The following is a 13977-nucleotide window of genomic DNA, read 5'->3' on the forward strand; positions in this document are numbered from 1 at the left end:
GGTGTGGCAGGTGGTTGGGCAATCATCATCGCCTTATTTCATCGGCGATAGGTCTGGACGTCCAGTGTTTGGGTATACCTGGTCTTTGCTCCCTCGGCCGTCCTTGTGTCGACGTCATTGGGGATGGGTGGAGGGTTGTTCATGGCCTTCTCGTCACTGTCAGTGGGAATGCGTATGGGCCTGGGCATCCCTCGTCTCCTCCATATGCCGGGGCCACCGGTGGCTACTTTCTTGGTTCTGGCCATGGTTCTTGACGTCAGTGAGGGAAATCTTGGGGGTGAAGAAAGAGATGAAACAAAAAGAGATAGCGTGAGGGAAAATAAAAATAAAAGAAGACTATTTAAAGCGATCTGGGAAGTTGAACTGCCCTGATCATTAAATGCTGAGTTTTTGGCTTCTCGGCAGGGTGATTTGGTCAGTGATTTGGGCAAATCATTTGGCCAAATCACTTCTTCATTGCAATTGCTTGATTGGGCCTAGTCACACCCTTTCTGTGATGAATCCTGTCGATTTTGCCTATCGGTTTGGGCAAATTACCTACCCTAATCACTCGTGACTATGGTACAGTCAGTCGATTTGCCCCAGTGATTTGGGCAAATAACTTTAGCTGGGCTGCCTCCCAGTAGTGCCCTAGTTTACTGTCTTGGGCTGGACTTCTTTGCCTTGAGCAACAGGTTGGGGAAGGGGAATCTAAGGGAACCTCCTCCACAAGGTGCACAGTAAATCCTTCATAGAAGTGCTTTAAACGGTGTCCATTAACCTTGAAAACTTTGCTTGTTTCTGGACTGCGTATGTCCACAGCCCCATGTGGATAGATGTGCTCTATCAAGAATGGCTCAATCCACCTAGACCGTAGCTTTCCTAGAAATAATTTGAACCTTGAGTCAAAAAGTAAGACCTTAACATTAACCTGAAATTGTTTTCTGGAGGTGTGTTTATCATGGAAGGCTTTGGTCTTGGCTTTATAGTCCCATGAAGCTTCATATGCATCACACCAAATTTCCTCTAGCTCTTGAAGTTGTAATTTTCTGTGGGCTCCAGCTTCTTTGTCATCAAGATTACAGCTTTTAACAGCCCAATAGGCTTTGTGTTCAAGTTCCACGGGTAGATAGCAAGCCTTCCCATAGATCAGCCTATATGGGGACATTCTAATTGGTGTTTTGTAGGCTGTTCTATATGCCCACAAGGCGTCATTGAGGTGTGATAGAGCATATTTTAGTCCACCTTATCATGATGTTATTGATGTTTATTTGCATCTTTTCTATCTAATTTTGTGGTTTTAATCATGTTTTGCAGATATTAGGTGCAAAGAGACAATCTGGTGAAAATGCTCTTAAAACTACCAAAAGGTGCCAAATATGGAAAGTGCCAAAATAAGGAAAGTTTTCAAATAAGGAAAGTGCAGAAGCAAAAGCAAATAAGGAAAGCTCAGACAGAAAATTATTTGAAATTCAAATTACAGATCTTTCTTTCCTTATTCAAAGATGTGCACACACTTCAGTAATCAGATCTTCCTATTTAGGCAGCAAGATTTCACGAAGACACACTTGCCTCTTCCACATTCAGCATTCAAAATTCAAAAGAGGCTCCACCTAAAAAGGAGGTTTTGAACAGCACACTCTTCCCTTTCTGAGACCTAGCTGCACGCCTCCTGCCTTCTGAAGACCAAGGCGCGCCTCTTTCCTCTTTTAAAAGCCTTGTTGCGCGCCTCCTTCCTCTTTTGAAGCACAAGCCGCGCACCCTTCCTCTTCTGACACAACTTGGGCAGCAAGTCTTGCATGGGCAGCACCTTGGGCAGCCTCAACTCAACTTGGCCAGCAAGTAAGACCTAGGGCAGTATCTAATCCTATTTAAGAAGCACATGTAAATCTCATACATGATCATACATTTTCTGTGAAAATAAAGACTCTTTTCTGAACCAAGGCTTAACCTGTGCATGCACTATCTCTGTACTCAGTACTCTGTACCCCTGACTAGAGCTTGCTCTAGATAGGTTGTTTCATACCTGTTAAGCCTGGTTTTTCACATACTCTGTAAAACATATACATATACAGATCATGTACATAAACCAAAGATTTACATTACAAACCACTAAGGCAAGCACAACTCTAACTACATATACAACTGATAAAATACATGTCCACTTTAAACGAATACAAGTCTCAGTTTCTCTTTCTGAACTCTTCTGGACTTTCCCTCTGTACACTGTACACTGAATCCTGCAAGACTGGGATTAAGGGAGTGGGATGAGCTCTATAGCCCAGTGAGTAGAATAATAAAATCAGTCATAAAATATGATCTCATGGAATGCGTCATAACACAGACAAGCCACATCAAGAGTAAACCTGTCACCACATAGCCTCAGTAACTTCCGTGCCAGGGCGTAGAATCGAGCACCTGGTCTTCCTGTCATATATGTATATGTGTATAACACCTCTGTACTTACCATTGCCAGGGCGTAGTCAAAGGCTCCTGGTCTTAGCTCAGAGACTATTGGATCATTCAGCATTTACTCACACCAACAATTAATAATGCAATGCACCATATTTGTGAATACTAATGCAGTCAACCTATTTGCATAATCATGATGCATGAGATATGCTAAAACATTTCATTGTTTCATTAAAAACACTAAGTTTAGTTCCACTCACCTCTGGCTCTGGACTGACTCTGCAGGATCAGTAAACTCTGGAGTAGTACTCACTGCTGCTCTCTCTGGTTCCTCTGGTCTGTATAAACACATAAAGACTGAAATGAGGGACCAAACTACCTTAAATGAACTACCCAAGAATTCCTTTAATCTCACTCTAAAACTCATGCAAAGCATGCAAAAGAAAAGCTAGACAGAACACTTTCGGCGGCAGGTTCGGCGGCCGAATGTCCTCTCCAGAGACGAAACTCAAGCACCTTCGGCGGCACCTTCGGCGGCCGAATCCCCCAAACAGAGCCGAACATGTAAAAACACTCGGGGGCAAGCTGTGGCAACCAAGCCACCATGCAGGAGGTTCGGCGGCCGAATGAACCTTCGGCTGCCGAACCTGAGTTCATCCAGAACTCAGCTTCAACGGCAAACCATCTCCTTCTTCCCTTCAACTTCTCAAAACATGCATACTTCAACTAGTCCACACACATATACTCAAGTATATGTTCACAGGGGTCCAAAACTATCTAATAACCCCAACAACCAAATCAAAATAACACATAAACATGTTTACATGCATAACTCATCAAAACTACCATTAATAACCTAAGCATGCATCTCTAACCAAATCTCTACAAAACTTCTGTAAAACCTTACAATAAGTTCAAGATCTTCACTTACCTTCTATAACCAAGAAGCTGAACGATCTGAACAAAGAAAAATGGCTCAATCTCTCTTCCAACTCACTAAACTCAAAAACTTGCTTTTACACTTCAAAACCTCCAAAACCTTTGAACACTTAACCAAAATCCTTGCATGAACAGCCTAAGCACTTGCAGATGAGTCATAAGAGGCGTGGCCTTTCCCATGGCAAGATTCTGAGGCCACCAGCTGTCCAAAATAGTGACTCAGCTAACTGGCCACCTCAGCTTCAGTTGCCCAATCACATGCAAAACCATGCAACATTCGGGGGCCGAACCTGAACTTCGGAAGTCGAACACTTTCGGCGGCCGAACTTACCTTCGGCGGCCGAACTTGGCTCAACTGCCTTAGGTTATTTCAACTCAAAACTCACTTCCTTTAACCTTAACACATCAATACAAATCACACCACTTAGTAAAACATAAATCCTACTTTTTTATAGAATTCCGACACCCCGAATTCCACCAAACAACAGGAATTCCGGTGCCGGACTCTAGCCGGGTATTACATTCTCCCCTCCTTAAGAACATTCGTCCTCGGATGTTCCTAAAACAAACAATAATCAAAATAAAAGGAGGAAACGAACCTCAAAACAGATGTGGATACTGCTGGAGCATAGACTCCCGTGTCTCCCACGTGCACTCTTCTAGGTTATGGTGGTTCCACAACACTTTCACCATCGGAATCTCCTTGTTCCTTAGCTGTCTGATCTGTGTGTCCAGAATCCGTACTGGCTGCTCTACATAAGTGAGATCCCCTAGAATCTCCACATCAGGCTCACTAATAACCTGATCCGGATCTGACACAAATTTCCGTAGCATAGAAACATGAAACACCGGGTGAATCCTCTCCATAGGAGTAGGTAAATCAAGCTTATATGATACATTTCCGATCCTCTGTAAAATCTCAAAGGGTCCAATGTATCGTGGAGCTAACTTACCTTTCTTCCCAAAACGAACCACTCCTTTCATTGGAGACACTTTTAGCAATACCCAATCTCCCTCTTGAAACTCTAACAGTTTCCTGCAAACATCTGCGTAGCTTTTCTGTCTACTCTGTGCTATTCTGATCCTCTCTTTGATCACAGGCACTGTTTTCCTGGTAATTTCTATCAACTCTGGTCCGGTAAGAGCTTTCTCTCCTACCTCTTCCCAACAAACAGGTGATCTACACTTCCTCCCATATAATGCTTCATAAGGAGCCATCCCAATGCTAGCATGATGACTGTTATTGTAGGCAAACTCCACCAAAGGTAGATGCTGCCTCCAAGAACCGCCAAAGTCTAACACGCACATTCTGAGCATATCCTCAATGGTCTGGATGGTCCTCTCTGACTGCCCATCAGTCTGTGGGTGGAAAGCAGTACTAAACTCTAATCTCATGCCCATAGCACTCTGCAAACTTCGCCAGAATCTGGAGGTAAGCTGAGGTCCTCTGTCTGAAACTATAGACACTGGGACTCCATGCAATCTTACTATCTCATCCAGATAAACCTGTGCCAACTTATCCACAGAATAGTTACTCCTAACTGGAATGAAATGAGCAGATTTCGTGAGTCTGTCCACAATCACCCATATCGAGTCTATCCTGTTGGACGCTGCTGGTAAGCCCACTACAAAATCCATAGCTATGTTTTCCCATTTCCATTCTGGAATCGGCAGTGGGTTAAGCATTCAGCCGGCTTCTGATGTTCTAACTTCACTCTCTGACAAGTCTCACAGGCTGTCACAAACTGCGCCACTCCCTTTTTCATGGCTGGCCACCAATACACTCTCTTTAGGTCTCGATACATCTTGGTGGCTCCTGGGTGAATACTATACCTTGCATTATGAGCTTCCCTCATAATGTCTTCCTTCAGACTGCTATTATCTGGTACACAAAGTCGATTTCCAAATCGAAGGATCCCTTTGCTGTCAAATCTGAACTCTGCACCGTTGCCTGACTGAACAGTCCTGGCAATTTTCATTAACTCAGGGTCCTCGTGCTGTCTCTGTGCTATCTGCTCCAGAAACACTGGTGTCACTCTCATCTGTGCTATCAACGCACCTGTACCAGACAATTCTAGCTGTAATCCCTCCTCAATGAGCTTATAAAGCTCCATCACTATTGGTCTTCGCTCTGCTGCTATATGAGATAAACTGCCTAGTGATTTCCGACTTAGGGCGTCTGCCACAACATTCACCTTACCCGGATGATACTGGATCTTACAATCATAATCACTAAGCAATTCTACCCATCTTCTCTGCCTCAAATTCAGCTCCCTTTGGCTCAAGATGTACTGTAAACTTTTGTGATCAGTGAAGATCTCGCATTTAACCCCGTAGAGATAATGCCTCCACATCTTGAGTGCAAAGATAACTGCTGCCATCTCAAGGTCATGGGTGGGGTAATTCAACTCGTGCTTCTTTAACTGTCTAGAAGCATAAGCAATCACCCTATCCTGCTGCATCAGAACACAACCTAATCCCACTCGAGACGCATCACAGAACACTGTGAACTCCTTATCACTAACAGGCAGAGCTAGCACTGGTGCTGTAGTCAATCTCCTCTTGAGCTCCTCAAAGCTCTCTTCACACTGGTTTGACCAGATAAACTTCTGGTTCTTCTGAGTCAGTTTGGTCATAGGAGCTGCTATCTTGGAGAAATCCTGTACGAACCTCCTGTAGTAACCTGCCAGTCCCAGAAAGCTTTTAATCTCAGTCACTGTCGTGGGTCTGGGCCAGTTAGCTACAGCCTCTATCTTCTTGGGATCTACCTCAATACCATCTGCTGACACCACATGGCCCAAGAAAGAAATGCTCCTCAACCAAAACTCACACTTCGAGAACTTGGCATACAAACCATGCTCTCTCAGTGTCTGCAAAATTATCCGCAGATGATGGGCATGCTCTTCTGCATTTCTGGAATACACTAAGATGTCATCAATAAAAACAATCACAAAGTGATCCAGAAACTCACTGAAAACTCTATTCATGAGATCCATGAATGCGGCAGGGGCATTAGTCAACCCGAACGGCATCACTAAGAATTCATAGTGCCCATATCTGGTCCGGAATGCTGTCTTAGGTACATCTGTCTCTCTGACTCTCAACTGATGATATCCGGATCTCAGATCTATTTTAGATAAACAACCTGCTCCAGCTAGCTGGTCAAATAAATCATCAATCCTAGGCAGAGGATATCTATTCTTGGTAGTGACCTTGTTTAACTGTCTGTAGTCAATACAAAGTCTGAGGGATCCATCCTTCTTTCTGACAAAGAGTACTGGAGCACCCCAAGGTGAGGTACTAGGGCGGATGAAACCCTTATCTACCAAGTCCTGCAACTGTTCTTTTAACTCTTTTAACTCTGCTGGCGCCATCCTGTAGGGAGGAATAGAGATAGGTCTGGTATCAAGCAGCAATTCTATTTCAAACTCTATCTCCCTACCAGGTGGTAGTCCTGATAAGTCGTCTAGGAACACATCTGGAAACTCTCGAACAACTGGTACTGTAGCTGGTTCCCTAACCTGACTGTCTAGCTCTCTCACATGAGCTAGAAACCCCTGACAACCCCTCCTAAGCAAACGACGAGCCTGAAGGGCTGAAATCAGACCTCTGGGTATACCTCTCCTATCTCCTCTGAAGACACACGCTGACCCATCCTGGTCTCTGAGACTCACTACCTTGTCTCTGCAGTCCAAGGTAGCACCATAGGTAGATAGCCAATCCATCCCTAGAATGACATCAAAATCCGTCAAATCTAGAACCACAAGGTCAGCTGGAAGGCATCTACCCTCTATGAATACTGGACTGAAACGACAGACTGACACTGCCACTGATGGGTCGCATTTGGGTCCACTGACCCAGAGAGGATACTCTAACTCAGAACTGATCAAACCCAATCTCTCTATGGCTCTCGAAGCAACAAAGGAATGAGAAGCACCGGGGTCCATCAAAGCATACACATCAGAACACCCAATGATGAGATTACCTGACACCACTGTGTTCGATGTATTAGCCTCCTCCTGAGTCATAGTGAAAATCCGTGCTGGGGCTACAGGATTTCCACCTCGGGAACCTGCTGCTGAAGTAGAGGCTGCCCCTCTCCCTCTACCTCTACCACTACCCTGAGGTATAGCTGAAGCCACTGGCTGCCCTACTGGCTGTGCTACACTGCCTGAACTCATCTGCTGGGAAGGTGCCACAAAAGTCACCTGAGGACACTCTCGAGCAATATGCCCTTCCTGTCCACATGTAAAACAAGCTGTAGATCCCAACTGACAAGTTCCTCTGTGTGGTCTCCCACATCTCCTACATGCTGGAACAGCTGTGCTAGAGCTTGAGTCACTACCCATTCCCAGACCTGACTTGACTTTACTCCAGAACCCTTTCCTTGTTCCTCTCGCTCTATCCCATCTCTTACTGCCTGTAGAACCTGAACTGGGGGCCTTAGAACCCGAAGCCTGTGCCTTTGACTGTTTCTGAATATTGGCACTAGCTTCCATCTTTCTGGCTGCATCTATAATAGAGTGAAAACTCTCCTTCTCTGTTGGAAGGATCAAAGAAGAATACCTAGGATGAAGTCTCATGGTATATCTCCTCGCCTTCTTCTGATCAGTATCATAGGCCTGACCCACGTACTGAAGCAGATCTAGGAACTTATCTGTGAACTCATCAACAGTCATCTCATCTGTTTGTCTCAACTGTTCAAACTCAATTATCTTCATCTCCCTGGAACTATCAGGAAAAGCCCACCCTGCAAACTCATTAGCGAACTCTCCCCACGACATACTGTTCATTCTGGGCTCTATATAGTTCTTAAACCATTCCCGAGCCTTCTTACACTTCAGTGTAAATCCTGCCATCTCTATGGCTCTACTGTCATCTGCACCCAACTCATCAGTAATCATCTTCACAAATCTCAAGTACTCAAACGGATCATCTCCTGTATTGAACTTAGGAGCATCCAATTTAAGGTACTCAGTCATCTTTACCTTACTTCCAGATGAACTAGATGGAAAAATTTGGGCAACAGGGGCTACTGGTTCTGTTTGTGGTGGTGGAGGTGCTGGTTCAATTATTTCTGGGTGTGCTGCACTTGGATGTATAGGGGAGGGTGGATACATAGGATATGGTGGATATGATGGGTAATAGTGAGGATATGGCATATATGGCATGTATGTAGGATATGGGTCAAAACGAGAGTATTCCGACATACCCTCCATCGGATACTCTGGATCCTGAAACAAGGATGGATAACCATAACCTGAGGCCTGAACACCTCCCTCAGATTCTCCCATACCTTCATCCATAGACGGATCAGTCTCCATGGCCTCCCTCACTTCTTCTGATCCACCTCCTCTAACTACCCCTCTTCTGCTCTCGTCTACAGACCTTCTAGGGTCTATTGACATGCCTTCCCTGCTAGATCTCTGAGACCTTGCCCTTGGCAATGCAGGAGGACGAGCAGCTACTCCCTCACTATCTGATGGGACTTCAGTCAATCGAGCTGATCGACGAGTTCCTCGCATCTTAACTCTGTACAACAACACATACTATAGCATATCAGCACATAAACACATATATCTTACTCAGCAAAACACATGCATATGCATCTCACAGCATCAAAAAGACAGGACTCAACATCCTATCCTAGTGGACATGATTCCTATTGTGCTTGACCAACTCTAATATCTATGAGCCCGACACTCTCTCTATAGGTCCGATCATATGAACCTAGGGCTCTGATACCAATCTGTAACGACCCCAAAATGGACCGTCACCGGCGCTAGGATTCAGGTCGGCTTAAGGCCGCCAGAACCCGTAGCAAGCCTGCTATACTCTCTGTGTACCTGTAAATCTCATACATGATCATACATTTTCTGTGAAAATAAAGACTCTTTTCTGAACCAAGGCTTAACCTGTGCATGCACTATCTCTGTACTCAGTACTTTGTACCCCTGACTAGAGCTTGCTCTAGATAGGTTGTTTCATACCTGTTAAGCCTGGTTTTTCACATACTCTGTAAAACATATACATATACAGATCATGTACATAAACCAAAGATTTACATTACAAACCACTAAGGCAAGCACAACTCTAACTACATATACAACTGATAAAATACATGTCCACTTTAAACGAATACAAGTCTCAGTTTCTCTTTCTGAACTCTTCTGGACTTTCCCTCTGTACACTGTACACTGAATCCTGCAAGACTGGGATTAAGGGAGTGGGATGAGCTCTATAGCCCAGTGAGTAGAATAATAAAATCAGTCATAAAATATGATCTCATGGAATGCGTCATAACACAGACAAGCCACATCAAGAGTAAACCTGTCACCACATAGCCTCAGTAACTTCCGTGCCAGGGCGTAGAATCGAGCACCTGGTCTTCCTGTCATATATGTATATGTGTATAACACCTCTGTACTTACCATTGCCAGGGCGTAGTCAAAGGCTCCTGGTCTTAGCTCAGAGACTATTGGATCATTCAGCATTTACTCACACCAACAATTAATAATGCAATGCACCATATTTGTGAATACTAATGCAGTCAACCTATTTGCATAATCATGATGCATGAGATATGCTAAAACATTTCATTGTTTCATTAAAAACACTAAGTTTAGTTCCACTCACCTCTGGCTCTGGACTGACTCTGCAGGATCAGTAAACTCTATAGCAGTACTCCCTGCTGCTCTCTCTGGTTCCTCTGGTCTGTATAAACACATAAAGACTGAAATGAGGGACCAAACTACCTTAAATGAACTACCCAAGAATCCCTTTAATCTCACTCTAAAACTCATGCAAAGCATGCAAAAGAAAAGCTGGACAGAACACTTTCGGCGGCAGGTTCGGCGGCCGAATGTCCTCTCCAGAGACGAAACTCAAGCACCTTCGGCGGCACCTTCGGCGGCCGAATCCCCCAAACAGAGCCGAACATGTAAAAACACTCGGGGGCAAGCTGTGGCAACCAAGCCACCATGCAGGAGGTTCGGCGGCCGAATGAACCTTCGGCTGCCGAACCTGAGTTCATCCAGAACTCAGCTTCAACGGCAAACCATCTCCTTCTTCCCTTCAACTTCTCAAAACATGCATACTTCAACTAGTCCACACACATATACTCAAGTATATGTTCACAGGGGTCCAAAACTATCTAATAACCCCAACAACCAAATCAAAATAACACATAAACATGTATACATGCATAACTCATCAAAACTACCATTAATAACCTAAGCATGCATCTCTAACCAAATCTCTACAAAACTTCTGTAAAACCTTACAATAAGTTCAAGATCTTCACTTACCTTCTATAACCAAGAAGCTGAACGATCTTAACAAAGAAAAATGGCTCAATCTCTCTTCCAACTCACTAAACTCAAAAACTTGCTTTTACACTTCAAAACCTTCAAAACCTTTGAACACTTAACCAAAATCCTTGCATGAACAGCCTAAGCACTTGCAGATGAGTCATAAGAGGCGTGGCCTTTCCCATGGCAAGATTCTGAGGCCACCAGCTGTCCAAAATAGTGACTCAGCTAACTGGCCACCTCAGCTTCGGTTGCCCAATCACATGCAAAACCATGCAACATTCAGGGGCCGAACCTGAACTTCGGAAGCCGAACACTTTCGGCGGCCGAACTTACCTTCGGCGGCCGAACTTGGCTCAACTGCCTTAGGTTATTTCAACTCAAAACTCACTTCCTTTAACCTTAACACATCAATACAAATCACACCACTTAGTAAAACATAAATCCTACTTTTTTATAGAATTCCGACACCCCGAATTCCACCAAACAACAGGAATTCCGGTGCCGGACTCTAGCCGGGTATTACAGTTCGCTAATCAAACTCTAGTTAACAAGTTGCCAAGGAATGTCATTGGGGCTTTTAGCATCGAACAACTGTTAACTACATTAGGACTTAGAGAAACCTAACTCTAACCTTGCCAACCGCGTGGTCAAGTTTAGATTATGCAACAGATTATACTTGTGTTAAAACAGCCTAAGCAATTACATACTTAAATCATTGAAACAATTTATCACTTATGCAATTAAAAACAACAGGCCTTAATTGATTCTAAAAGCAAGGTAATAATAATAGAAAGATCATGTTGCATAAATATTGAAAACAAACAAGAGTTTAACAATGGAGTTTTAAATCTCCCAATTCATCACAAATCTGAATTTTTCCAACTTCAACTAGAAAGGAATAAATTAGCCACTCATGGTGGACAAATTACATAAAAGAGAAAGAAGAAGGAAGATGGAGAATGGCTGCTAAGTTTCTGCAGTATTTCCGAAGGTGGAGAGAGATATCTGGCTGGTTGAATTTCTATCCTCTTTATAGATGGAGAACCCCAATTCAATTAGGGTTTGGAAATCCCCATCTTGACTTGGTCTTCTTTGTAGTCTTTGATTCCTCTTTCGATTTTGTATTCGATTGAGAATGGAATTCTTTAAGTGAAGGGCGTGGTTCTTGGGATTGATCTTGCAGTGTTTAAAGTGGATTTGGACTTCTCTACTTTTGAATTTTGGATTTCTGCACTTTTCCTACTTCTGCTGTCTTTCTGCGTCAATGCGATTTGGGCAGGTGATTTGGGCAGATCACTTGCCCAAATCGCTTCTGTGTGTTGCCTCCAGATTTCTGCCTTAACCTTCTATTTCTGATTTCTGTGGGTGATTTGGCCAAATCACTTTGACCCAATCACCTTTCTAGCTTTTTCTGCACTTTTTTTCTAACTTTCCATTTTCTTCCTTTTCTATAAAAACATGACAAAATCCATAAATTAAGCTAGAAAATGTGTAATTAAGCAGTAATAGAGATAATAAAAATGTGGCTAATTTATGTTTGATCAAATACCCCACACCTAGCCTTTTACTTGTCCTCGAGCAACAAATAACTTAGTCAATCAAGTTCCCTTTTCTTTTTGAGCCTAAGTACTACTTAATCAGCCCCCCCTAGACTCCCAAATTGAAACACTATAGTGTAGGTGCATGCACTAAGGTTGTCCACTCTTTCCTTGTTTCCCATCACCTACCATAGCCAAGGGAAAGTTTTTGACTTGATCATGCTTATTCTTTTATATTAGGCTTAATGCAATCCCTAAGAGTGACTTGCCCCCTTTCATAGCATTTTTGTTCAGCAGCACTTTTTATTCTTGCCTGGAAAAGTCACCAACCTTTTTACGCGAAAGTGCATATGGGTGATATACTCCCGGTTACTCAGTTGGTCACTTGTCCAAGTGGCTACTAGCTCTATTCATAATCTTAGACCATCGAAACTTATTTTTGCTTGAAAAAGTCACCAACCTTTTTACGCGAAGGTGCATATGGGTGATACACCCCCGGTTACTCAGTTGGTCACTTGTTCAAGTGATTATTAGCTCAGTTCATAGTCTTAAATCATCGAAACAGGTTTATGTTTTGTGCCTTTTCATTTTTGCTGAATTTCTCTTTTCTTGCTTTTTCTTTTTCTTTTTCTTTTCATAACAGTTTCGGCAAATCCGCTCATAGAGAGTTACACTAACTTTTTGTTGCATGCATTTTTATTTTCCTTTCCTATTGGCCACAACAGATGTAGGATTCAATTCAAGAGAAAGAACTCCCTAAGTAAAGGCAACACACTGTAAATGGTTCAATTTAGGTTTAAAGGGTTGTAAAATTTAATGGGGTCATGAGATAAGAGACTTTCTTAACTTTTGTTATCTATGCTGAGTAGAGCAAAGGCTTAAAACAAAATATGTGTGTGTGTGCATATGTGTATAAGAAAAAAAAAATTGGTGTGTGACAAAGGTAAAACTAATGCAAAAAGAAGCAAAAAGAATGCAAAAAGAAAAGAAAGAATGGTGAAAACTGTGCAAAATATTCCCCAAGTACCCCCACACCTACCCTAGACATTGTCCTCAATGTAAAACATATAAATAAGAAGTGAGAGAGAAAAGGGACTTCCTGGCCTGGGTTGATTTAGGCAAATCACTCGGCCAAATCACTGTCTGTCCTGGTCTGTGGGCAGGAAGTGGTCTACCGGAAGTTGTAGCAGGTGCTCCATGTTGTGCATTCTAGTCTCAATTTTGCTGATACGAGCCTCTACTGTTTGGTTGGGGGCTGCATCTGCAGGTGCCTGATTTGCTTCCTGCTGGGGTGCTTCTGGAGGTGGCTCATTTGCTGGTTCCTGTCCTATTTCCCTTACTGTCCAATCTGCTGGGGCAGGCTGCTGGTATACTGTGGTCTGGGTGGTTCTCCTTTTCCTGAACACACGCTCATGGCATGGTGTGAGAAGTCCTGCAGGTGAAACAGAAAAAATGTCCCCCACTTTGCAAAGCAACCCCATATCATCCAAAGATCGAAGGTCCAGGGGGGTTGGTTTGTTGGTGGGGGTGAGGTTAGTGTGTGCAGGGTGTAATAACTTCTGATTCACTGCTATGGCAGTGATCAAATGCCCAAGAATCAGGGGTCTGTGATACTGGATGGTGCTGGAGAGTTGAATAGCAACCCAATATCCAAAGTGGATTTTTTGGTGTGTGTGCATGCACCACAGAAGGTACAGCTCTGTTATGGTCAGGATGTTGGGTGCATCCTTCCTCCCAAAAAATGTGTAGGCCAAGAACCTATGAAGATATTTTAAACTGGGATTTCTCAGGTATAG

The 13977-nt window shown here is 43.4% G+C and overlaps 1 protein-coding gene across 1 annotated transcript; it reads right to left on the reverse strand.

Moving 5' to 3' along the window:
• Positions 1-556: 556 nt before the first annotated feature.
• On the reverse strand, positions 557-1147 carry LOC122724632. Its single transcript, XM_043960163.1, has one exon. It carries the CDS (start codon positions 1145-1147, stop codon positions 557-559), a length of 591 nt encoding a protein of 196 aa, XP_043816098.1.
• Positions 1148-13977: the final 12830 nt, after the last annotated feature.

The sequence above is a fragment of the Manihot esculenta genome, chromosome 9 (assembly GCF_001659605.2).
Source record: "Manihot esculenta cultivar AM560-2 chromosome 9, M.esculenta_v8, whole genome shotgun sequence".
Lineage (NCBI taxonomy): Eukaryota > Viridiplantae > Streptophyta > Magnoliopsida > Malpighiales > Euphorbiaceae > Manihot > Manihot esculenta.

Coding starts and splice junctions, on each gene's coding strand:
- LOC122724632 (XM_043960163.1), bottom strand. CDS start 1,147: ATGTCCCCATATAGGCTGATCTATGGGAAGGCTTGCTATCTACCCGTG.